Source organism: Sinocyclocheilus anshuiensis, unplaced genomic scaffold (assembly GCF_001515605.1).
Source record: "Sinocyclocheilus anshuiensis isolate Anshui unplaced genomic scaffold, SAMN03320099.WGS_v1.1 scaffold542, whole genome shotgun sequence".
NCBI classification, from domain to species: domain Eukaryota; kingdom Metazoa; phylum Chordata; class Actinopteri; order Cypriniformes; family Cyprinidae; genus Sinocyclocheilus; species Sinocyclocheilus anshuiensis.
Window position 1 is genome coordinate 1029262 of NW_015547685.1, and position 26341 is coordinate 1055602.

At 37.0% G+C, this 26341-nt stretch overlaps 1 protein-coding gene across 2 annotated transcripts in view; it reads right to left on the reverse strand.

The window, feature by feature from the left end:
- LOC107703246 (multiple C2 and transmembrane domain-containing protein 1-like) overlaps positions 1-26341 on the reverse strand; it is a 181445-nt gene that overhangs the window by 40437 nt on the left and 114667 nt on the right. For both annotated transcript variants that reach the window (XM_016505794.1, XM_016505795.1), the window contains exons 9-16: positions 24364-24550; positions 17992-18085; positions 12667-12769; positions 11646-11748; positions 11003-11104; positions 10585-10659; positions 8511-8630; positions 643-762 (exon numbers count right to left, since the gene is read on the reverse strand). In XM_016505794.1, the coding sequence (XP_016361280.1) occupies positions 643-762; positions 8511-8630; positions 10585-10659; positions 11003-11104; positions 11646-11748; positions 12667-12769; positions 17992-18085; positions 24364-24550 (904 nt within the window). The remainder of the gene's footprint in view (positions 1-642; positions 763-8510; positions 8631-10584; positions 10660-11002; positions 11105-11645; positions 11749-12666; positions 12770-17991; positions 18086-24363; positions 24551-26341) is intronic.

Below are 26341 nucleotides of genomic sequence, written 5' to 3' on the forward strand. Positions count from 1 at the left end.
TATATACATATATAATGTGACTATTCCTGGTAAAAACGTATGTACACCCTGTAATAGTGATCTACAATTAATTTATTATCTACCTTAGGTAGTGACGATTTTATTCAAGTCCAAAGCTTTTATTCAATTACTGTATGAAGTTCTCAAAGTCCAACTAAATGACTTTCAAAAATCTACACTGGTATAAAATTGATTCCATTCAATTAACTTCCAAGGTGAGCTCTCTTTATATCTTTGTTGCACTGATTCTTTAAGCTCACACATTCAGTCAAACAGCAGCTTAAAACGACACAAAAGACAACAAAATCAAAGCATAACTGTAATGAAAGTGCTGCAGAGCATTTCAGAATCCTCTTCAGAATGACACTGTGCTGGCACATTTTAATTAAAATATTTAAATAAATAAACAGCTTGAAGTGCCACGCAAAAATGCTTGAGATCCCACCTGTTCCATACTTAGAAAAACAATCATTTTCAAAAGTTTTCTGAATTTCAAAAGTGCTGAATGAAACGAAATATCTGGAATTCAAACAGATTTCAGGTTTTAATACTCAGAAAATATTAAATACAGAAAGTGGAGAGGGTGCTTTTAAATGTACAAGATACAAATACAGGTGCAGGTGAGCGTGTGGCAGAACTCACCACATCTCCCTGTCTCGTGTCCTTCCCTGAAGCTATGAGAAAGTAGTTCCAGGCCAGCAGCATCAGGAGAACCAGCGGGAACATATAGAGCTCAAAATTCCACACGACCACAACGAAGAGCTGCAGAAAGAGGGAACAAAATGAATGAACAAACAAAAGGAAAGAAGATTGTTCTGAAGATGCATTTATAAAACACACACATTAAAACACATCAAAAACATAAATTCTAAAGAACAAAAAGACCAACATTTGTGATTTATTGCACCTTTTTATATTTTTTGGAAAACTGTTAGAAAATCACCTTTTTCTAATCTCTAAATTTAATTTCTTCATATCTAAATTCGTTTTTTATTGGATACCTTTAGAACACCTGACAACCAGTAATAAATAACAGTAACACAATGATTATTTTTCACAATCTGTCATGTGTGAGCACAGATGATGCTTTTAAAGTCTTTCAGTGTGAAAACACAATGAATGAGTCAATCATCTGCAACAAAATCTCATTCTCCTTAAATAACATTATAAAGGCTCAAAACTAAGGCTAAAAAATACAGCAAAACACCCGTTTCTGGTCTTACTCTATAGTAAATGTGACCCTACTGCCCATCACCCCACGGATTCAACCAAATGTGCACATGCTCCGCAGAGGGAAACAGAACCTGACCATAAAAAGGAGAAAACAGGGGTAGTAATTTGATATTTTGGTTTTTAGCTTTATTTACTGAAAAAAGGAAAAATCTCCACACTTTGATTGTTTCTGTGAGACATACTTACAGCTAAGCAAAAATCACAGCATCACAGCCATGCCATTATATATTATAATATTATTGTGTAAGTATTCAAGTTTTAGAAGTTCTGTAAAATAAAAACAAGCATCCTCATACAGTATATGAAATGCACTTATACCACACATCCACAGACAGGCTATATAATATACATAAACGCACCCCACAAAGACCTCACTAGATTTGAAAAGTTTACATAACATTAAATTACACCAGACCGGACATGCCGACAAACACTCAGTGGAAAATCTCTGAATCTTGCAGTAACAGGTCAGATGTATTTCCGTGCCCTTCACACTATCCATTACAGCACTGTTGCCTAACGCACACACACTGAACACTGAGACATGGGGCACAAATTAGGCACCTCTGAGGTGCATAATATATATGTGCTATCAACACCGGTTCAAATGTTATCTTTAAATGGCCTCTCACAATTTTAATATTAAAACTTTAAATACATTTTGAAGAAATGAATTTGCCACATTTAAATAAAGCAGAAAACAATGGATCAATACAAGTAAAAACGTAAATCATGCACTTAGCAATCAAGTATGTATAAAACATAGCAATAAAGTAAAGTATAAATTATGCAATAAAGGAACTAATCTGAGAATTTGCATACAGGAAAATATGCAATATGCATAAGCTGCTGACAGAAAAACACTGCCCAAGGAAGAAAAAAAAATCTGTAACATTTGGTATTTTAGTACCTGCTCCTATAAAGCAAACATATTTCTTGCAAAATCCAGCAAAACATCTGCAGTATGTCCCATTAATTAGAGCAAAATATATTTTTCATACAAAGTAATTAGAATTTCCTCACATTGAATTAATATCTTCCATCTGTGCATTCATAAAATCATAATGACTTAATTTAGTATTGAAAATATTTAAAATATAACAGATCAGCCTTCAACATACTTTAACAGATTCTCTTCTATTTTTTGGCCCCTGACTCAATTAATACATTTTTAAATGACAAAATACACTCTTTGGAGTTTAAAAGCGAGTCACAATCGCTCACAAAGAAAATCTATTTCTTTGTCTCTACTCCGCAGCGTCCATCTTGTTTGCCTAGTGGATCCTTAACCTGTCGCTGGACACCATTCTTAAGTTTGGTTATTGTAGCTGAGGGCCAGAGTCTGATTGACAGCTGATGTTAGCCGACACCTCGCCTGCTTGGAAGTGACCCTTCTCTTTTTCACACAACCCAGCGGCCAAGAGAGTGATGCCCAGAGTTCTGGGGCCATTCTTCCAGCCCAGACACTCATATCACCCCCAGTCCCCCCCGCAGAGAGCCCTCCTCAGGGAGAGAAGGGCCACAGACCCCAAAAAGCAAACTACAGGGGAAGAGAAAGGTTCGGGTGAAAGAGAGGAAAGAGAAACCGAATCTGCAAACACACGACAAGAGGCTTTGTCAGAGCGCATCCAGGTATTCAGCGTTCAGTTCTCCGGCAGTTCTTCATTCCGGAGCCACAGCGTTCAGTTTCCCGTTCCCCCGTGTGAGTTCCTGTACTTCAGAGCCACGATATACTGCTCAGGGCACGTACAGTAACCTCTCCACCTGCACAGGTCCCGTATTACAATGATTCAGCGAGCCTCAGGACCAACAGTAACCTAATACAGACCATGACATCTATTCATTAAACACCATCTGAAATGTAATTTCCTGTCAGTCCATTAATCTACAAAAAGCACCTCAAGAAATCCACAAATCATTATTGCTGTTACCATCCATGTCTATTAGAATTTAACTTTGATTCGGTGTAATATAACAGGACAACAAGGATTCTTGTCAAAGAGGAGGACATCACAGGCGATACGGGAGACAGAGATGTCATTCTTTTACTCAAGTAGAAGAAAATGCTTACATCTATTGCTTAAATTATTACTTTTTTCTAAAATTAGGGTGTTAGAATAAAAAATGAGTTTATGCATGGAATTAACAGGAAAAAACTGAATCTGAAGCAAGAAGCGTTTTCTTTCACTTCCCTAATGAATTTTACTAAACAACTAAGTGACATTAGCATTTGCATAAACGCTGCAAGTAGCATGTAAATTTGATTTCATTTTAAATATCTATTTGATTTTATCCAAGCGAAAGCACTTGAGATTAAGTCCCTTAACAAAAGCCATTGCTCTAACTGGGAGAACGATCTGAATCGGCCAAGTGTTTCAGCATCTCGCTGGATTTTTGGAATGGAGGACGGACACGTTTTGGCAGCCAATTTCAATATAATTTTGGTACTTTGTGTTGTGGAGTGCAGGCTTGAGCACTTCAGAGCAGGCATTTGAGAATTAACACATTAAAAGTGTGTTACCAACACAGCCTACAACAGCCCCTGTACTTAAATTACTTGAAATTAAGTCGTCACATTGTGTTGATTATTTCAAATAGTGCCAACGGTGGGTAAAAATATGCCAAATGAGAGGCTGATTATGGACGTCAATAACTCATCTGCTTTTTGGCTGGACTCGTTAGGTGGGGATGTTTGGATTGAGTGATGCCGCACTGCCATCTTCTGGCATATCATGAAACACTTGCATTCGTTGTTCTTCAGACCCAGTATGATTTGATCTAAATCTAATTAGAAAGTTATTGGAATAGAGCAACCTTAAAATATGTGCTAAATCATACAAGCTTCACTATTGGCTGGTGATTACAGTTCATGTCAGCTTTCAAAATTTTCAGCTATAAACATCTTAAGGTCTATCAACAAAATCTATAGTCTATATTATATATTGTGTTTTTGCTATTTTGTACATTGTCTATTTTGTATATTTGTATATTATTCTTTTTATTATCTGTGTCCTGTCTTGTCGCTGTCATTCTGTTGTACTGTGGAGCTTCTGTCACTAAAACAAATTCCTCGTATGTGTAAACATACCTGGCAATAAAGCTCATTCCGATTCTGATTCTGATTCTGATCTGTGGAAATTAATTTATAATCTATAATAATTAACAGAATAAATCATAATAATTCAAATGAATTTTCAACAGGACATAATTTCAGTTTCAGTCAGTAAAAAAAAGAAAACACTATAACTAAAATCCACTTGCAACACAAATCTATGGGGTGCTATGGGGTACATTGCTCTATAGAACGTTGTAAGCCATAACTGTGAACAAATTATGTATTTATATTAATTATATATTATATTATATTATATTATATTATATTATATTATATTATTATGTGGCTTTTATTTTATTTTCATATTTAAACATAAAAGTTTAGATTTTTTTTAAAACAAAAGTTATATTTTTATTGAGTTTTATTGAGTTTAAATCATTTTCTGGTGTTTTATTAAAAGATTAAGCTGAATTTAATATATACAATTTTTCCTAATTTATCCCATAAAATAAAAAATAAATAAATAAAAACATTCTCTGACCCGTCGGCTGACAAGTGACTTGAAGCAGAAAGGTGCCACCTTGTAGCACTCAGCGGGTTGTAATCGTGAAGACACACACCAGAGCATTTGTTTCTCTTTTCCTGTCTCTTTTTTTTAAGAGATTCTATTTTATCTAAATGCAAAGCAGGTGAAGACTGCTCCAGTTTCCTGTAGTAGTAGCTCTCTTGTCTGGGCGCTTCCACTGATAAGAGTCCTACTTTACCCCACATAAAAGAGCCGGGTATCATTCATTACCTCTCCCCTTCCAATATATCTCCTTCTCCTTACCCTCTACACACACATACACACACACACCACTCTTATTCCCCACGACACACAATACCTGCTCTATTTGCTCCCAATCCAAGGCCAAATTGCAGGTAGAGTTACGGCAAATTTGTTTGGAGGAAGAGTCGGTGCGGGAGCAATAAGGAGCTGGAGGGATAGAGTGCCGCACGGGGAGGGCTGGCACAGAGCGGTCTTTATGTGCACCACTCTGCCAGCCAGAACAATGGCCCATATTCACCCAGCGCAAACGCTCCACTTACAGGTGTTCATGGAGAGGGGAGGCAGACGCGCACAAACACTCACGCTGACACCCACACACACTTGAACGAGCACATGCACACACACGCATACTCTCCTAGCTTTGTCCATTGTGGATATGCCATGAGCTGTGTCGTCTTGACTGGCTGGCCATTATCGAACGTGTGTGCGATCATGGATATACGGCTTACAAAAGTTAACCACATGTAAAGATGAAAATTATGACTATTTTCAGTGATGACTGTCGCCCATTGGTTGTCAAACAGACAAAGTAATGCCATTTTTTAATAAATTAATATATTCATTCTGCAAAGACATTCAGTTGATCAAAGGTGACATTAAAGACATTTATATTGTTACAAAGATTTCATAAACTATGTTCTTTTGAACTTTCTATTCATCAAACATTTCAGGAAGAAAAATTATAATAATCACGGTTTCTACAAAAGTATTAAGTAGCACAACATAAGAAATGTTTCAGCCAATGATGACTGTTGGCCTTTAGTTGTCAAATAAATTAATATTTTCATTCAGCAAGGATGCATTCATTTGATCGAAAGCGAGAGTAAACATATTTATATTGTTACAAAATATTTATTTAAAATAAGCTACGTTCTTTTGAATTTTCTATTTATCAAACTATCCTGAAAAAATAGTCACCATTTCCACAAAAATATTAAGCAGCACAACTGGTTTCAACATTAATAATTAAAAAAAAAAAAAACTGCTTGTCAAATAGGTAGTCCAACCCCCAAACTAATGCCTTTTTTAAAACAAACTAATACTGTCATTCAGCAAGGATGCATTAAATTGATTAAAAATAACAGTAAAGAATATTCTTTTGAACTTTCTATTCATTAGAGAATCTTGAAAAAGAGAAACTTGTTTTCCAAACAAAGAGAAACTTTGTTTTGTGAAAACAGCACAACTGTTTTCAACATTGATAATAATAAGAAATGTTTCGGCCAAGGACGACTGTCAGTCATTGGTCGTCAAACAGAGAGTCCCACCCCCTAACTGATGCCATTGTATGGTTGTGTCAAACAGGTCTGGATGCCTAAAAATGTTGAACATAAAAATGGCCTACTTTGTGTATTAAACTGGGATCCAACACAATATTTTACTTCCATGCTTTACCTTTAAGGAAAGGAGCAGAGTATTAAGAGCACCAGCAAACAAAGAAAAAAAAATCTTTGAAAGAGTTTCTGCAACAAAATCCCAACAACATCAACAAAAACACCAATACAACCTCAAAAAATGCTAAAAACAAGAACTCTAAAATGTCAAAAAGGCACAGACCTAAAAATACCAGAATAGCAAATCACGCCGCCACTCGCAGCTGGTTTTATCTGAGCATCGCAAGCAGCCCCTTTGCTTTGGCTAACCTTTGTGCAGCAAGCACCGGAGGTTCTGCAACTCTTGAATGCAAAATCACCTCCGTCTGACTATTGTATTCTTTTGGCTTACAACTGTCAAGGGCTGACAGAACAGCACAGATGTGGGTCTCAGAGCAGCGGTGAAGGCTCACCTGAACCAGATGGCTGGTGATAAAGAAAGAAATCAGTGTGATGATTAAGAGAGCTCTTAAGGAGGGAGATTTAGACTGTAAAGAATAGCATTTTTATAAAAACAACTTTTTTTTCCTTCTTTTGTAAAGCAATTTTTTATAGCTTTGGTAGTTCAGGTCAGACGTACTGAACAGAATGTGACTGAATAATAATTTTTATAATAGCATCTGAACATTAAGAACAAATGTAATGTAATTGTTTTTGTTTTATTCTCCTCAAATCTCTTGACATTTCTTCCTCTGACATTTTCATTGATGTCTTTCCCCCGACAACCATGAAGGAAAAGAAAAAAAAAAGTTCAACTAAAATGTTAGCTGATTGATACAGCTGTCCCTCCCCTCACGCGTGTGCCCTCGGCTTTTGCTTTCGGAAGTGTACCGAAATTAAAATGTGTCAAGCAGCAAATGTTAATGGCCTACCCAGCGACACTTAAAGACACGCGAGTCCCAAAACAGACAGGCCCTACAGCAAATTATGCAGCATCACAGGCAAAGATTAGCCAGCATGTCCTGTGCTAGCATTTAGTCACACAGCCCACTCACAAAGGGTGTCCTTTTCATGAAGGTTCAACTGTCCAATTATAATCTGAAGGTGCACCACGCTATGAAAGAGACTGTCGTGAATTCAGACGACTTCACCCGAGGTGCCAGAGTATTACTGGAGATCTGAGAGGACTGCTGGAGGATGTCAAAGACAAATGGGCAAAATTCTGGACATTTTTAACACGACAGACGGGGAGATGGGAAATGTGTGCACAGGAACTAATGGATCACCACAAAACCTGTCAGTATATTTTATAAAGTCTAGTGTATGCGAAGTGGCCCCAGAAAGTATTTGGCACTTAAGATACACCTAAAATCACTGCATTAGAAACAAAATACCAAATCAAGTGGCAATTATTTTTAAGAAAATATATAGAAATGCACTTTTGAAGCAAAACATTTCAAAGAAAAAAAGTTTGTTAGGTTTTGAATGATGAAACAATAGATATACTGTTAAAAGTATAGACAAATGTACAGTATCTGGATACTTTCTGGTTGTCAAAGTGGTGTTAGTGGATCATGTTCATAGTTAATGTGATCAGCTATTTCTATTGGTTATTGGTTAGTGTGTGAACGAAGGGGAATTTACTTACTTAATTCACTAAAGTGATCTTGGCAGGAATTGGTTGCAAAAATGGCTCAGAAAAATTATATTAACTCTGAGAAAAGAAACAGAATTGCAATCTGCAAATCTGCAACTGATAACAAAATACTAGACTACTCTTCTCAGAGTTTGTGTCACTTTTCTGAGTCATTTTTGCAACCAACTCATCCCAAGGTCATTTTAATGAATGTATAAAGTTCTCCTCAGTTCATATTATGTGTCCTAGAGTAACCACAGGTGTACTTCATCACTCTGAACATGATCCACTAATGTTTGACAACCAGAAAATATCCAGATATGTATTTATTTTTTTAAACTAATACAATGAAATTCAATTGTGGCCCAACACAAATGTGTCGAAATACATTCTGGAGCCGCTGTATGTGACTGATGGTGTGGTTGAATGCATACTGGTTCTTACCAGAAAGGCACAGATGCTCCTCTGAGGAGACTCCCACTCAAAGCAGCTGTTGATATAGCAGCCAGCATTGATCAGGAACATGATACAGCGCCTCACTCTGTTGAAGTTCTGCAGCAGCAGCTGAGTGACAGAACAACAGTGAAATTTCTCAATTAAACTGATTCACACTGACAAAACAACCAAACTAAAATTATTTTTTAGAAAATTCCCTTTTTTATACTATATACACTACCATTCAAACTTTTTTTTAAAGAAATCAATACTTTCATTCAGCGAAAGTTAATACGTTTCATTTGTCAAAAGTGACAGCAAAGCCATTTACGTTACAAAAGATTTTTATTTTTTAAATAGATAAAAGTTGTTCTTTTGACTGCTTATTCATCAAAGAATGAAAAAAGAATCACACTTTAAGTGATTCTTCATTAAGTAGCTGCTTTCAACATTGATCATAATAAGAAATGTTTCTTGTATATCAGCATAGAATGATTTCTGAAGGATTATGTGACGCTGACAGATGGAGTGATGGCTGCTGGAAATTCAGCTTTGCCAACACAGCAATAAATTACATTTTAAAATGTATTAAAATAGAAAGCAGTTTTTTTAAACTGTAATAGTATTTCAATATGTGTGTGTGTGTGTGTACCTACTTAACCATATTTTGGGGACAAATTTGTACCCAAAATTGAGGAAAACCTGACAAAATCTCCAAAAACATCCCTTTGGGGATGTCCTCATTTGTAAAACTGGTATAAAATAAAGTAAACAATTTTTTTTTTAATTGTAAAATTGCAGAGAGTTTCCTGTAAGGGGTAGGTTTAGATGTAGGGTTGGTGTAGGGCGATAGAAAATACAGTTTGTACAGTATAAAAACCATTACGCCTATAAAATGTCCCCATTTAGATAGCTAAGTAAACGTGTGTGTGTGTGTGTGTGTGTGTGTGTGTGTGTGTGTGTGTGATTAAATAAAAGCTGTTTGGCAAACATACAAAAACATTTTTTAAAAATCTTACAGACCACAAACTTTTGAACGGTAGTGTATATAATATAAATTTTAAATGATCATAATTTTAGTCATTGCTTATAAATTGATGTTGAAAATCTTAGGTCTAAAAGCACTACAATAATTGACTTTCAGCATTTAGAAATAATGGGAAAAGTGATGTTAAGGAATAACACCAAAAATATAATGCAATTAAATATATTTATTTGTCATGTCTCTTTAATAAAATGGTCTTATTCATGCTTCTGAGTGCGGGTGAACTGAAAATGGCCGCTGCTTCCTATGTTCACGGGAAGATGAAACGCTCCTGCTCGCATTATGGCTTTAAAATGCTACTGCTTTGATCATAGTAAATATGTGAAGTGTAGGATTCGGGCCATCCCTTTAAAGTAGGCCATTTCTGTTTGTCATTTGGGACTAATCAAAGTACATTTGAGGTGAAATACAATACCAAACTACTAAAGAATAAAATATATCTGAGATGTTTGACAAAATGAGCTTCAGCAGTCAAAAGGACAGTATCAAGAAGTAAAAGCAAATCTTGTGGAGATAAATTTGATATGTTGCCCTCACTTTTCAGTTCGTGTGCGCATCTTGCTGTCTCACTCGCAAACAGTTTAGGTGGGGGGCAAATTCACACCGTAAAGTGCAGAGTGGGCACTTTCTAGCATGCATTCAGTTCTGCTTTATTGCGTGACAGATAGAGAGAGTGTTTGTGTGTGTGTGTTTTTCCCAAGCAGTGTCTCAGTGACAGGTCTGATTTGGGACAACCCCTACAATTCAGCTCTTTGTCAGGAATAGGGGGGAGACATTGAACAGGGTGACAAAAAGAAGCACAGCAGAAGAACCACTCAGGTCCAAACTAAAGGATGGCCAATTTACTTATGCACCCCCAGCATTGACAGCTTGACATTTCTGTTCTGCACCTCCAGAAGAGAAGGAAGAGACAAGGAGAAAGAGCGAGAGAGAGGGGGAAGATGAGGAGAAAGATGCTGCTGTCTACGACTTATGTTGGGGGGGGGGTGATTTTTATCAATGTCTTCAACAAAGGTGCGATTAAAGTGCTGTTGTTACCTGTTTGGACACTCGCGGCTCCTCTTCGATGTATTTCTGCTCGATGGGAATCAAAGTTCTCAAGCCTGCTTTTACCTGCAACATATAAACTTCATGCATAATCCACCATCGAGTTCAAGACATGATCACGATGCATCATTAACAATCTAATATATCAAGACATCCCTCCATTTCACACACTCCACACCACACGGCCATGTGACGCTCTCTCAGACTCCCGCCTAAAATGGCGGACGGACACACACACAGCGGTACACAGACACACAAATAAAAGACTGAGGAAAGGGGAGTCTTCAGTAATTAAAAGAGAGAATGAGAACAGGGACAGACAGCCTGGGAGAGGCTGAAGAGAACAAGCAAATAAAAGAAGTGAAAAACGCTCGAAAAAAGCAAGCGAGTAAAAGAAAGTGGGACTTACAATGTTATAAATCACGTCTATTTCGAGAAAGATGACCCCTTTGGTTGGCCCTGTCAGTTCCTTGCTTTTCAAGGCGTAAGCTTTGCGTTCTCCATTTTGGATCTGCGGGAGAGGGACATGACAGCCGTCTGTCTGGCAATACCCAGCTGAATACACTCTCCGTGTGACCTTTGAACCCCAGCTGCTGCATCTGACAGAGAGCCCAAAACAACTGTGGCGGCTCTGACAAGTACCTGTTCATTACGGCCCGACCACTGTCAGCCGCAAATTAACTATCCTGGGGAATCAGCCTGGGAGCGCACATTGCGTCCCCCCTTATCTTTTCTTTCTTCTCTGTTTTTGTTAGTAGCTTTTTTCCCCCCAGTGTTTTTCTCACTTTCACATCTTACTCTATGATTACTCAAATCAATAAAGGTTAGACACATGCTTTGCTGATTCCCCCCAACATTTTTTGTAAACTTGTGTGTGTGTGTGTGTTTTTCTCACTTTTACATTTTACTCTGATTACTACAATCAATAAAAGTTAGACACACGCCAATTTTCTTTTTTATAAAAAAATAAAAGAAAAACTTTTTTTAGTGCATTTTTCCAATCTCAAACTGATTCATTTTTGTAAGAAAAAGTCTGCAAGCTCAAAACTTACATTTAACAACGGTATAGCCACTTTGCCCAAGAAGTCGGCACTTCGGTCTCTGTCTTCGTCATAGACAGTCACCTCTAAGACTGAGTGGATGTCTTTCGCATTGCTAGTTGAAGGAAAAGGGGTAGGTGAAGAAGTCATCGACTAATATTAAACACTGAAAAGATCTTTCAAGTCGTGACAAAAAAATGTGATTCATCTAAATCCTTGGTGGCAATCTCCATTTTAAAAAAATGCTGCAATTCTCCACTTGAAATGCTATCTTTGAAAAGTAGGCTAAAGAGGAGAAGTCTAATGAAAGAAAATGAGGTTATTCTTTAAGAGATGAGCGCTCCTAGGAGAGGCTAGATTACCCAGCTTTCCATGGGAATTCACAAATGAATTTCCAGCCGTGAAGATTGAAAGATTATGAAAAAAAAAAACATCAACCTCTAGATATCGAACTAATATAAGAAATTATGTATGGCACATTATCAAACAGCACAATGGCTGTACTTGCAGAGGGAGTGTAATCTCAAACAAAAAGTTAATTTTCTTCTTAAAGAAAAAAGTTTACTTATGTGTCACATTTTCATCTACCAATACAAAGCTTAATTAAATAATCCTGACTACATTATCCTGTAATCCTCAGCTCTCGGATGTATATCTCTATAAATCACATAGCCCATAAATACGGTATTTATAACTAAGCTTTTTCAATACACTGAATTAAAAATATATTTTTCCCACTTTTCATTTAATATCTTTTTATTTGGTTTACAATTACAAATTATATAATTTTCAAAATAGATAAAAAAATAAATCAATTGCAAATTAATCATGATTTAATTTGCAATTATCATATTCTATGCACTTAAAAATATTTACATTTTATACATTTACTTTTTTATATCAGCATTTTATATACTTTTATCAGTAGTGTAGTGTACTTGAAAATATATGATAAATTGTCAGACTGAAAATATGTGATTAAATGCAAATGCAAGCACTCTAGCACATGCAGATACACGCTTTTGACACTTACAACGTGAAGACTTTGTTCCACTCTGGGTTGAGGTTTTTGTACACGGTGTGCGTCTGTAACCGATCGTTGCTGAGCTCCACTACACAGAAGGGGTCACTCTTGCCTGTGAGGGACACACACACATTAACTTTATCAGATTCATTGAATTTACTGTGGTGTAATCCACTGGGTGGTGCGCTGGGGGGAATAACTACCTGATAAAGGTGATGGGACAGTGAGCCTGAAGGGCTGGATCAAACCACACTGCTGTCTTTACCCAAACTATAGCTTCAGCAGCAACTTATCACTGTGGAGCTGATTTGATATATTCATTTTGCCCCGTGTGGTGTCATTTGCTGTGGTTACACCGATAGAGCGGTTTGCACACAGGCAGATAAGCATTTCAGGCTTTGCGCTGCCCTAGAGCACTGTAAGGACATCTCTATCTCCGTCTGGTGTGAACACACACACATAGCTGGTCGTAAATGGGAATGATGACTTAAAAACACATGAACTGAATGTGGGAAATTTGTAGAAAAATTTCCAGGCAAAATATATGGAGATCATTGTAGATATTATCATGAGGTTTTCCAGTTGCTGACAGGGCATTCACATCAATAAATTAAAAGTGAGACACTTTTTAATAATCCTTTTTATCAATATATTTTTAAAAGTTCAATAGAATATTTTAATTCATGTACGAAATGCATTATTATACGAAGATGACTCTAGAGACATATTTATATAATCCACTGTCCTACATGCTTTGAAATAGACTATTAATATACGCATGTAAATAAATGTTTATAATTTAAAGGAATATTGTTCTCGACAAAAACTTAAACAACAAACTCTTCATATCAGCTTTGATCTAAACTTTTAGTCATTAAACAAATCTCTGAACAAAACAATTGGGAGCACTTTTGTTGTTTGTTGCAGAGCATAATTTTTAAAAGCTGGGGCCAAAAATAACATCCATAATGGTAATTTTATAACGTGCTGCGAAGTTAAAATGCAGTATGAAACACTTCACTTCCCTGCATGCGAATAAAAGAAGCAAAGACATTTAGTTGACAAGCAAAATAAATGTCACAGTGATCAATGGAAAGCCCTTGCTGTCACCAGGCATATCAATTTCAGGGGTATATTGATCAGACTTAATATTTTTTTTAATTCACCGTTTTTATACTCAGATGTATTTAAATGCAGTGATTATGCTGGAATGTGTCTGATATAATAAAATAAGTTGACTAAATTGTTACAACCAAAATCTAGATTGTGAGTTTAATTTTAAACAAAAAGTGTGTACAGTATATTTTACAGTACTGTATTTTTATGGAGTATTAGAAAAAATGCAGCAAAACAAGTTACAGAAATTCAGCTAGGAGATGAAATTATGGATTCACATTTTTATTTATTACATGAAAAAGTGTTTGCAAAACTAATAAAAGCATTTCAAGCATCTCATTTACAAAGTATTCACACAAATGCTTAATTTGCCATTACATCTAGTAATTGTGAGTATTTTCATCCTTCAAAAATAATTTGCATCTGCTTAAATAAATGTATATTGATAGGCGCAAGAATGTACCACCCTATTCAATATCCTCGCGGTGACACTCGGTCATCCTCGGCGACAAACTACTATGTGTTCGTGAGGCAGCTGTCTGAGCAAATTACACGCTTCGCACTGAATGAAACTTTGACTCCCCAGGTGTGGCCGTGCAGACACTATCCGTGGGTTAATTCTGGGCAAATCCTCACAGACTGGCGAAATGAGTTCAACCTCATTCCGGCTGCAATTTGATGAGCGTGCGGCACGCTGACGTACAAAGCAGTAATTACATTTTTCAGGTCTGGAAGGCGTTTTAAATTAAATGCAGGAACGGTGTTAAGCAGAAGTACCTGCATGAGAGGAGCATTTAACCGCCCATAGGATTAATATATACAAACACACTGATGGCAGCGAGGGCAGAACAGTTCCTACTTTAGTTTGAAAACTGATTGTTAATGAAAAACTGCCAGAGTAATGTCTGCATCCGAAGCGATCTATGTGAAGTATTGAGTGGCTCTATTCAGAAGGAAGGCAGTCTCCTGTCCCTAAATACTGTTGGTTTTACACACTGTCACCATTTATCCTGCTGGCCTGGAGTGGAGGGACTCCAGATAAAAGCCTCAATTAATTACAATGAAAAACAGACAGAAAGGAGGGGTAGGACAAAAAAAACACACTTGGTGGTGCAAGAAAGAGAACTAAGATTTTCCTCACTTTTCTTTTTCTCTTGGCCACATATTCTTTTATGTCCACTCTCCTTCCCTTCCACTTTTCCCGGACTCTCCCTGTCTCCAGTGAGCTCTCTATTAGAGGAGGCACTGTTCTGTGGCCCGTAACCTTGTTGGCTGACACCTCGGTGCCAGGGCCGATTGAGACGGTGAGTCCGTGAGCGAGTCGGGGCTCTTAGAAAAGCTTTGTGCGCCGGCGCTTTGTGGCGGGAGAGGAGTGTGAAATCAGAGCTCATGAGGAGGCCACGGTTTCCCAGGGAACACCAGACCGTGCTACAAGGTCAACATAGTGGGCCGGACCCCCGGAGAGGAGCGAGTAAAGGGGCGATTGCAGAACTGTGGCTGTGGGGAGGCTGAAGGGTGTGAGAGGGGAGGGGGGTGGTCTGCCATTGAGCATGTCTTAATTAAAGGCGTCGATTAGGCGATTAGAGAGACGGTGAACGCAAAGCGCTTAGCGGAGAGGAACCTCGCGAGATGCTCCACCTTAAGAGTGACGGTGCTAATGACCTCTACCTCTCTGCCTCTAATTCTCTCTGTCTCTCACGCTCTCCCTCTGTCTTTTCACTCTTTGTCACTCCTGTTTATTTCTGCCGCCTCACACCTTGTCTGCAACCGATTGTGCAGCCTTGATTAATATTCCTGTGCTGCGATTCTCAGCTTAATTTCCCACACAAGTGGTCAAATCAAACTCAGAACTGACTTTTCCTGCAAAATCGCTAAAGCTACGCAAATATTATTCAGTGTTCAATATTTTTAATAGTCCCAAACTCTCGACAATGATGCTATCTGTTTGCCTGACCAACGGTGGATGATTTGGAGTGTTTGAGAACAACCTTTATTTTTGCAATTCTGTTGGATGTCATTAGTGGAGCAAAACGTACACTCTTCATCTTTAAAGAAATAATTTACTTAAAAATGAACATTCTGTCATCAGTTAATTACCATGTCTTTCCAAACTGGAATGACTTTCTTTTTAGTGTCTAACACAAATGTAAATACTAAGTAGAATGTTAAAGCTAGGTTTTTTTTTATTCTATAAATTGAATATATTGCAGGCATTGGAAAGGTTGTTTTCTAGATACTGTGACTCCGTAGTGTTCAATGCAAGAAACAAACTATCATGGGTTTGTAGCGACATGAGTGTGCAGTAATTATTTTGTTTTATTTTGGGATGAACTACACTACCATTCAAAAGTTTGGGTTAAGATTTATTTTAAAAAAGAAGTCTCTTATGCTCATCAAGTCTGCATATGTTTGATTAAAAATACAGTAAAACATAACATTAAATATTAGTACAATTTAAAATAAATGTTATCTATTTTAATATATTTTAAAATGGATTTTATTCCTGTGATGGCAAAGTTGAATTTTCATCAGCAATTACTTCATTTTTCAGTGTCACATGACTCTTCAGAAATCAGTCTAATATACTGATGTGATGCTCAGTAAACATTTCTTATTATTATCATTGTTATTATTATTGTTGAACAGTTGCACTACTTATTTTTGTGGAAACTGTGATACATTTTTTCAGGATTCTTTGATGAATAGAAAGTTCAAAAGAACACAATTAATTTGAAATAGAAATCTTTTGTAACATTTTAACTTTTGATTGCTTAAAAAAAGTGTTAATTTCTTTAAAAAAAAACAAAACTCACTGACCCAAAACTTTTGAATGGTAGTGTGTGTGTCACGATTCGTCGATTTTATTCGACTATTCGATTTTTAAAAATCCTCGACTTCATTTTGCTTGCGTCGACCAACTGGTAAAAATACCGGAAGTGGCGCATATCACAGACGAGAACGTATAAAACACATTATTAGTCTGTTTTCCAAGGCTGCATGATACATTAAACCCATTTAAAAATCATAATTAAGCATAATTGTGAATTCACAAATGCTACGATTTAATTAAATAATTATATGCGATGCAGTTCTAATACAGTATATGCGCTTTAATTATTTACATGCGTGTAGGTTAAGTACATGCGTCACACAGCGGCTCCGTTCACAGTAGTTCCACTAAAAACAATCGTCAGTCCGTTGGTGCCCTCTGCAGGCCTTTGTTGTAATGCGTAATGCACATTAGCTCTATTGTTTATAATACATTGTATTTGAACAGTTTTGTTCAATAAAACCATATGATTTCTTGCTTTTGGTACTTTATTTGAACTTTATTATTATTGCCTAATTGGTATTATATATGTATTTTAAGTCATTTTAAAGGCTATTGTTCACTTACATCTATTTTTATTACCACAAAAAAAATTATTATAATTATAGGGCAAAATCAGTTTTATTTCCAAATTCATTTTTTTTCCATTTTCATTTTTCTATACTCTGTTTTAATTAACACGTGGATATGTTGTCATTCTACCACTATAATACTGAACTTTGATTTCAGTGATTTGGATGAGATGGACACTTGCTTCTTGCACTTTACTTTTTTACTTTTGGATTTCATTTGGTTTAATGAAATATAGTTTAATAAAATATTCTTAAGTAAAATTGTTGTAGTGTGTTCATTTAAGCGATGTTAAAAGTCACATGGAAATATCTTATTTGAAAATAACACACAGAAACTGAGGAACAACTGATGATTCAGTTGCAATGAGGTCACAGTTTCAAGAAAAACGGCCGAAAAAAAAAAGAAGAAAAAAAAAAACTAATACATTTAGATGCATTTTAATTCTGGTGTAGTATTAATAAAAAATGACCCAAAGTGAGTGTGTTTGTTAATGTCTCACTCCGATTCTGAATAAGAATCAACTCACTGCAACTTGATAATTCATAGTGCCAGAAACTAGGCCTGCCCACTGCAGACCTAATTAAAAGTAAGAATTAATGGAAACCAGAGCAGACACACAAGAAAAAAAAATACGTTAAAGAGACACAGTGATCTCAGAAGCCAACAATCCATTAGCAGAGGGCAGAATGCAATATTATCAGCCTCCTGCTGACCATTCCAAGGGAAATTACAGTCTTTATCAGTAACTGTGGAAAACAGAGTGAGAAATCATATGTCAGGATAGCTGTATGTGTGTGTGGGAGGGTTTTTCTTACCTGTAACATCAGCTGCCATCAGCCCCTCTGCTCGGATCACCTTCACCTGCACCATGCCCACATCTTTAATATTGTGAAAGGATCTGAGCAGACTCTGTTGAGAAAAAAAGCATTTGCAAGTGTAAGAGACTCCATATCCACACAGCTGAAGAATATACAATAGTCCCAAGAAGCATTTGAACATTTAATTCACTTAAAAATGTATAATTTTCACTGCATACAATAACAGTATATTAATGAAAGCGATGAAACAAATGATGCTAGATGTTTTCTCAGAACTAACCTCGCCTAAAAGAACATTTTGCTTGTCTATGTGCTATATTTGATATATACAGTATATATTTTTAAAATACAGAAATACAGTAAATGACACTTTGTACTATGTACTATATGTAATAAATAATGATATTCCATTATATAAAGACATTTTAACATTTTCAAGTGTTAAATATATTTTTAAAAGTAAACACTTTTTACAGAAAGTGTTTAAATACTTTCTGTATATACTTTGTAAGCTTTAGAAATGCACTACTAACTGAACTACTTACTGAAACTATAACCAGCAATAGATGTGCAATATAGTAATATTGCTTTGTTTTAGACCAGTCATAGTTTAAACTTTATAAACGCGTTTAAGCAGCCTAGAAAAATCCTCACGCATGATCTAGAACAAATACACATGCTTATAAAAAGTAAAAAATCCAGGTTCACATGAATGAGAAGAGGAAAATCAATGAATAAAGCCAAAATAAAAACTAAATGAAAATGAATAAAACAGTGCTGATGCGAAACCCGAGTTATATCAATTCATTTTCAGAGTGCATGTGTGTCTATACTCACATCCATGTGCCTCCGAAATAGAATTTCTTTCAGTTTCATATAACTATGTGAGCAATTAAACAAAAAGAAAAACAGAAAATACTAGCAGAGACGCGACTAATTTCTAAAACCGTAAATCTTCAGGAGGTGGATAAACTTCTCAAAGACAAGTGCATCAGCAAAGACACTTAAGCATGATTTATGAGCGAGTCAATTACGCTCATACCGATAAAAGCCTCTCATTGAGAGACCATAATACTCCATTACAGTTCCTTTGTGTGTCTTTTGTAGCATTAAAGGGGCTGACATTTAGCCATGAAACAAACTAGGCATCACACGCTAACTGTGTTCCTCCATATTTTATAGTGCGTACTGTTTGTCAAACAAAAAGAATAGCTAAAAACACACCTATAGTAATTAAATACATACAAATGAATTTCTTTTACAAAATGATGAAAGATGATTTCTGTTTAGGATTTTTCTTCTGAGAAATAAGATCCTAATATTGATAATATCTATTCTGGAGTTTCAAAAGAGATCTCAACAATGTCTCAGATTGTGTCAGTATACAAAAAATCTGAATCTAATTTTTTCTAAAAATAACATTATATTTAATTGCTCTAATATTTAACATTTTAAAGCTCTCTTATGCTAACAAATATCTTCATTGTTTATTTTTATTTTTCCTAAGTAATTTAAATGAAACGAAGCTTAGAAGTCTTCTGAGCTATAAAAGAGCAACCTCTGAGAAATAAAACTTTCCGTGCAAGTGTGCCTAATAAATGCACAGAAATGGAAAGTTGTCCGTTTAATTAAATAAAATATGTCTGTACATCTCTGCCCTCTATATGAACCACAGTAAAAGTCGAAGAAACTCTTGTGACATTTCCAGACGGACACTTTCAAATGCGAGTGAATGGAGCTGGACTGACAGAGATGACACAATCTCACTGGTGTGCCGTCAAAAGCACTGGAGACTTCACTTTAATTCACTTTTTGGCAATAAGCCCTACACATACCCAGAGGAATAATTATAATTTGAATTTCTCAAGTCGGGGCCAGGCTGCAGACTTAATTCATTATACACTCAGACTGGCTTTGCCTGTTATGAACGATATTATTGTTGAAAATCCTCTGATAGCAAACGAGTGGATGGGGGTTGATTGAGGGGGAAATTTTTTTTTTTCACATACATTCAATCCATGATTTCTCAGTAGATATCAAGGGCTTGTTATTTGTGATTATTGCAGCCTTGAAGAAAAGTGACAGATTTTTTGGGGAGGGAACTGGTGCATTTCCATAGCAGAGGAATTTCAGATTTGCAAAGGGTGCTGGCTTTTCAGACCCCTCAAAAGACAGGCAAGGAGATTGAAAAGCTCAGGAGATGAGGCCTCTTTATTTTTTTAATGAAAGGCTGAAGAATATATTTTCCCACCCCCCCTGGCTTTGGGGCCGGCAAGGCTAGGCCAACTCATATGGTACGCCGAGGAGGAGAGCGGTTTAGTCCCATTACAGGAAAGGGGTAGCGCATAAACACTTGCGCACACATGCACACACATACTCAGAGCCCCTTCTAACCCACAACCAGACAGTAGGGACCGAAAAGCGAGAGAAGGGGAGGGGTGAGATGGCGGGGCTGTGTCTTGAGTGACAGCTTGTCACCGTGACGTCTTATTCCATCTCTGTTGTGGAGAAAATGAATGTCACCGCGCGGAGCCTTATGACTCGCTGTCATCTCGCAGGCGCTCACCTTTTATCAATGCTCTAAATAACATTTCAAGCCCACCGTCTCCAGCCGGACAATACCGTGTCCAGCCGGACAATCCGGTCAGGGGACATTAAATCGGATGACTGTGAAATGTCATAATAAAAATGGAATGCTAACAGCTTCCACCCCCCTCTTCACTGCCTCCCTCTTTTGCTGCTCTCTCACTCTTTTCCTCCTACTTCCCGTCCTTACACGCACACATTGCTGTTCTTGTTCACATTTTGATTTGGAAGCGAGTGACAGGGCCAGAGAGGAACTGTGCGCCTACACTTCAGCAGAGGTCACCCTGGCCCTGATGCCCATTAACGTCCATTACACACCAGTCGCCCGCACTCGCCCGGCTACTATTAAAATGCATAATTTCGCTCTGCTTACAACAACAGCTGTGAAGCGGAGATACAGTCATCCTCTCTGGGAATATTGAGAAATAACTGCTTAAAGACTGAGATCAATGAGCTCCAAAGAAGATGCAATCGTATTTGAGGCTCATCTTTTTCATTTTTTTTAAATCGAGAATGACTAAAAGAATGTGATTAAATGCAAATCTATGAATAGAAAAGAGATATAAGCTCTAAAATTTTTCAGAAGCACAAAGACTTACATATATTATATATATACATATATTAATTCACATTTATTATTATGACTTAATGATTAAATTAAATAATAATAATTATTATTACTATTATTATTATACTAATTCATTAGAATTATACTAACTCATTGTTCATTGTAAATTCATGTCAGTTAATAGTTTTTATAAATTAATATGAATAAATAATGTATTATTATTCTATTGTTCATTGTTAGTTTGACAATTGTTAGTTAAATGTACAAAAAAAAATTAATTATTACTATTAATATATTATGTGTTAGCTCATCAATTACTAGTTTTTATGTAAATAAAAAGTAAATAAAGTATTTTTCATTTTTAACTATTGCCTTAATTCTACATATACAACCTTCTGTAAAGTCTTACCAGCTTTTATCAGTCTTATACATTTATTGTGCGCACACAGAAAGATAAAGCTAACTCAACTTTAGGCAGATTTGTCTACTTAAAATAAAAACTTACATGAGTTTTTACCTATGTCATGTTGTAACGCTTGTGAAGTAAATGAAAGAGTTGGAGATGTGACATGACGTGCTGAATGACAGGTAGACGACAATAGACGTCTTCATTCTTTGACATTAACACACCTTGACAAGGCTCCCGGGCCCACACACCCTATATGCAAAGCGCTGAAAGTCATCTGATATGCCTCCTCCACTTTAATGATGTATCTGGCATCTGCAGTTTCACAGCATCTCTATACCTCCAGCACCCAGTCTCTCCCCCAACCTCCCGCTCTTAAACACTTTATTTGTTTGGAGGACGTCGGCAGTCTCCTGGCACTTTAACACCAAGCGTTGATAACTAGTTATGGGCGTTTTGCGTCGCAACTCGGTTATCCTCAGACAGCTGATCATACGCAGATAGAGAGGAGGAAAACGTTGGAAGCCCACACTCTCGCATTGGCCCTGTCTATCTTGAATGTGGGTGGACTACCACCTTGCCCGAGCTAATCTGTTTAAGGCATATTGTGCGGCGCTAACACCGGCATTTCTGCCACGCTTGATAAGGTACATCTTTATTAAATTCACTTCTGTGAATGGGTGTCAAGAAGGGAACCGGAAATATGCTAATAGTAGGGACAAATTAATGTCCTCTTTTTTTTATCCACTGTCCCATACCCCCCCACCCACCCCATTTTTTCTTGAGCATATCTGTCCCTATCGGACTGCAGGCTAGGGTGCTAATGAATGCCTGGATGCAGAGTACAAGGTGGGGGAGCGGGTGGGGAACGAGGGAGCGAAACATCTATCCTTTACCACTAGAAAAAAAAAAAAAAGACTGGTGTTGGGCAAGGGGAAATAGCTTTTCTTTTCATTTTGCACACCAGCCCCTCCCATCTCAGCGACCAGTACCCCATCTTTCCCCCCTTTCTTGTCAGGAGACGCATATTACTCTTTCCAATTCTGGTCCAACAGCTCCCCCTAGTGGACGTGGGGTGACAAGATTGCATCGAAGAGCATGACGCCGCTAACCCCTTATACGTACAGTTATGTAGGTCACCCGTCCGCCGTTTGGCCTGTGGAGTGTTTTCCACCAGTACTTAACCGAAGATCAAACACATCTCCCAGCATGACTTCCCACTTCAATTAGAGCAAAGTATTGAGCACAAACCTGTTTTGCCAAGAACCAGGTTAGCGAAACTCGCTGGGCCTGCGGAAACAAACCTAAACATGTTGGGCCTCTTAAAACAGTCACGATTCAGGAGCTTCTTCAGTCGCGTTACCCCCGAGAGCAGCTGTATCGAGTGTGAACAAAAAGTGGCCCTTTTGTTTCAGCCCTGTCCCTTTCTATTGGCATGTAAAGAGGTGGCAGAGAGCCGCAAATAGCGGCGAACGAAGGGTTAACAGGCTAAAGACAAAGCGAGAGGCTGGGAGCATTGTGCTAGAGTGAGGACTGGAGGGCCTCGGGGCCATGATGGGCCAAGGGCCTCCGCATAGGGACACTGGGCTCCTTTCAGCCCGGGCCTTTCAAGAGCACACCCTGCCTGAAAAGAGCCTGTCACAGCCCCCCACTACTGCTCTCCTTCACAGCTCTCTATCCCAATCAGCTCCTCTCTCCCTTTCCTCAGAGAGCGGGGAGGCCCGATCCTTCTCTCTACAGGCCTGAACCAATCTCTGGACCCCAGAGGTTGAGCGCTTTTCAAAAGGAGGTCATATCATGAGGTTCTGCCAGGTCTGAGAACCCGGCGCCAACTGAGACGCAATTCAGCCCCGTCTATGCATATGAGGCACATATACACTGAGAGAGAACACTTCAATACACTACTTTATCAGAGCACTACATTTGATGACATACTAACACAAAGTTTAGGCCGAGAGATGTGACTCTATAGTGACATTTATCGAAAAATAGCCCAAACTTATCTTAAAAATGGTTACAATTTACCAAAAACATCAACACTTAGAATAAGACGAGACAACTATAGATCACATTCATGAAAATCTTCCTCAACAAAGAAGTTAAGTTTCTAAAGATAAACTCTAAGAAGTTTGTAAGGGCGTTCCTAATTGCAATTCTTGAACATTCTTAAGAAATTCTCAAATATTTTCATAAGAACATCCTATTTTTTTTTTCTTGAGAAGAAAATCACAAGTGTTATCTGATTGTATGGCGGTTCTTGTCAAAGACTTAGTAAACAGCTCAATGGAAAACACTTCAAAGTCTGTCTTTCTGAAGTCCTTTCTATGGCACTCTCATGTGCTGAATGCTTCCAAAATTTTGTAATTATACAATTAAAAAGAAGGACACATTTGATTTTTGTAAAAAAGTCACTTCATACACATAATCATGACCAACTGTTTGGGGGGTTATTTACACAAATTTATAAGAACATACTTTTTAGGAATTCAAATTCTTCTCAAGATTTACTTTAGAACAAGCTTAAGAGGACAAAAATTAGAACATTCTTATGAAATGTTTTTGGAAATACAAAAGAATACATGTCCATAACTTAATTCTTAACATAGAAAATAAGAATAAAGCAGTTAAGAAGAATTTCAAGAATGTTTCCTGAATCTGGGCACTGGTTTTTCTCAAAAAAAAAAAAAAAGAGTCTGTTATGCATTTTTACATTTTCAATAAGATGCTATTTAGCATGTTTGTCTAGTCATATTTCTTGTTGGCTGTAGGCACACTCAAAGTGTTTTGAATATAAGAGCTTTGTCCTTACGTATCTGTGGAGAATCTCCTTCCTCTCGTGGAGGTCATCCAATATGTTGACGGACAGGTCAGAAATGGAGACAGCAGCAGAGGCTGTGAGCGTGACCAGCAGCACCAGTGAGCCCTCAACCTCCTCCAGAGGCAGGTCCAGTCTGTGTGTGCACTCCTTTGAGAGAAGAGAGAGGTCCACCTGGCACCTGACACACACACACAACACCATCATCATCAACATCATTACACAAACACATGCTGTCTTACAGGATTTCAAATGCATGACAAGAGAAAGACAGCAGAAAAGAAAGAAAGAAACCTAAACAAAATGTTCATTGAATGGCTGTATCTTTAACTGCGGGCATTTCTGACCCTTTTTCACTTAAACAAATGTCATTTCCACCACAATTCAAAACCTTCATTTTGATGATGGAAATAACATTAATGGAAAATACATTTCTCTTATAAAATTGTCCGTCTCCTCTTCTATGCTGAGGCTAATTCTATTGCTAGCATTTTATGTATCTTAAATACACATTTACAAGTTATTTTTAAACTTTTTGCAAAATTTGACAAAATTACACTTTGATTGGAAATCACACATCTCTTATTTGATCTTAAGCTCCTCACTGACACTCATCTCCCCGGTAAACAAGTATACTAATAAAAAAAAAAAAAACTTGGTTGTGATAAAAATGTCAGTACAATAAACACAAACACTGTAAATGTGAAGTTTAAAATGTGTAGTGGACATAACAGGTGTTTTTGGTCGAGGAAGCAACTGGTTGTCACAACATAGCTTTGCTCAAAAATATTAATTATCAATTATAAAATTAGTTTGTTTAAATATTTTTTGATGGATTTTTGCTGCTTTGATAAAACAGCTGCATTATGTATTGATTCTGAGAGGTGATGACTTGCTCATTTCCAAGTCAAAACTGGAATGTAAACTATTTATTATGATTTAAGAGGAAAAGAAAAGAAAAGAAAAGAAAAGAAAAGGTACAATACTGTTCAAAAGATTGGGGTCAATAAGATTATTTATTTATGTATTTATATATTCATTTATGTGTATGTATATATTTTTTATATCTACTATTAATAAAAAAAATGTATATGAGATATATGAGATAATAATATAGTGACAATAATAATTCAAGCAGTGTATATCAGTATGAGATTATGTTGGAACTGTAAATGAGACCGCTTTTAATGTGATTACTCTTAATAATAGGTAAAGCAATCCTGTTACATTCAAATATCTTTAAAAAGTCAGAAGTAACTTATCACTTTTTTTTTCAACTTCCCCCAACAACAAAGAAGAAAACCAAGAGCGAAAAAGTGCACGAGGCACAAAGAAACCACAAGAGAGTAAACGGCTGAATAATTGCACTAGAATATAGTTTGTTCCCAGCAAATACTCTATAAATATTCCACTGCATGTTCCCACTGTGACAATGTGTTCTTCTCTACAGGAACATCATGCAGGTACTGAAAGCTTCAATTGATCCTGAATGGAGTAACTAATGTGAACATCAGTGCTGGATAGCGCTGGACAACTCATGGTCAGAGGAGGACTCAAGTAGATTAGCGTTTAGCAGAGAGCCAATTACAAGAATGCCACCCGACTGATCCTGACATGCCACCTCTATGAACAGGAGGACTGGTGTAGGGGACGGACAGGAAACTAAGTAAACTTGGCTGCATCGTTCCCACATCACACAGCCATTAACTCTACAGTCAATCACTCCTCGTGGGGTTTTGTCAAAGGCTGCAATTCTCAAACTCTTTCCCTCATTCTCCCTCTCTCACTTACACACAGGAACTGTATATGAGAGGACAGTTTGAAGCATGAATGACTTTAGCTGCAACATACCATACAGTAAACCTGTTATTTAATAGTAGGCCTATTATACAGTTCTGTAGAATTATGGTTCTGATTGGTCAATTGCAGCATTTTCCAGTCAAACATTTATTTATATATATATATATATATA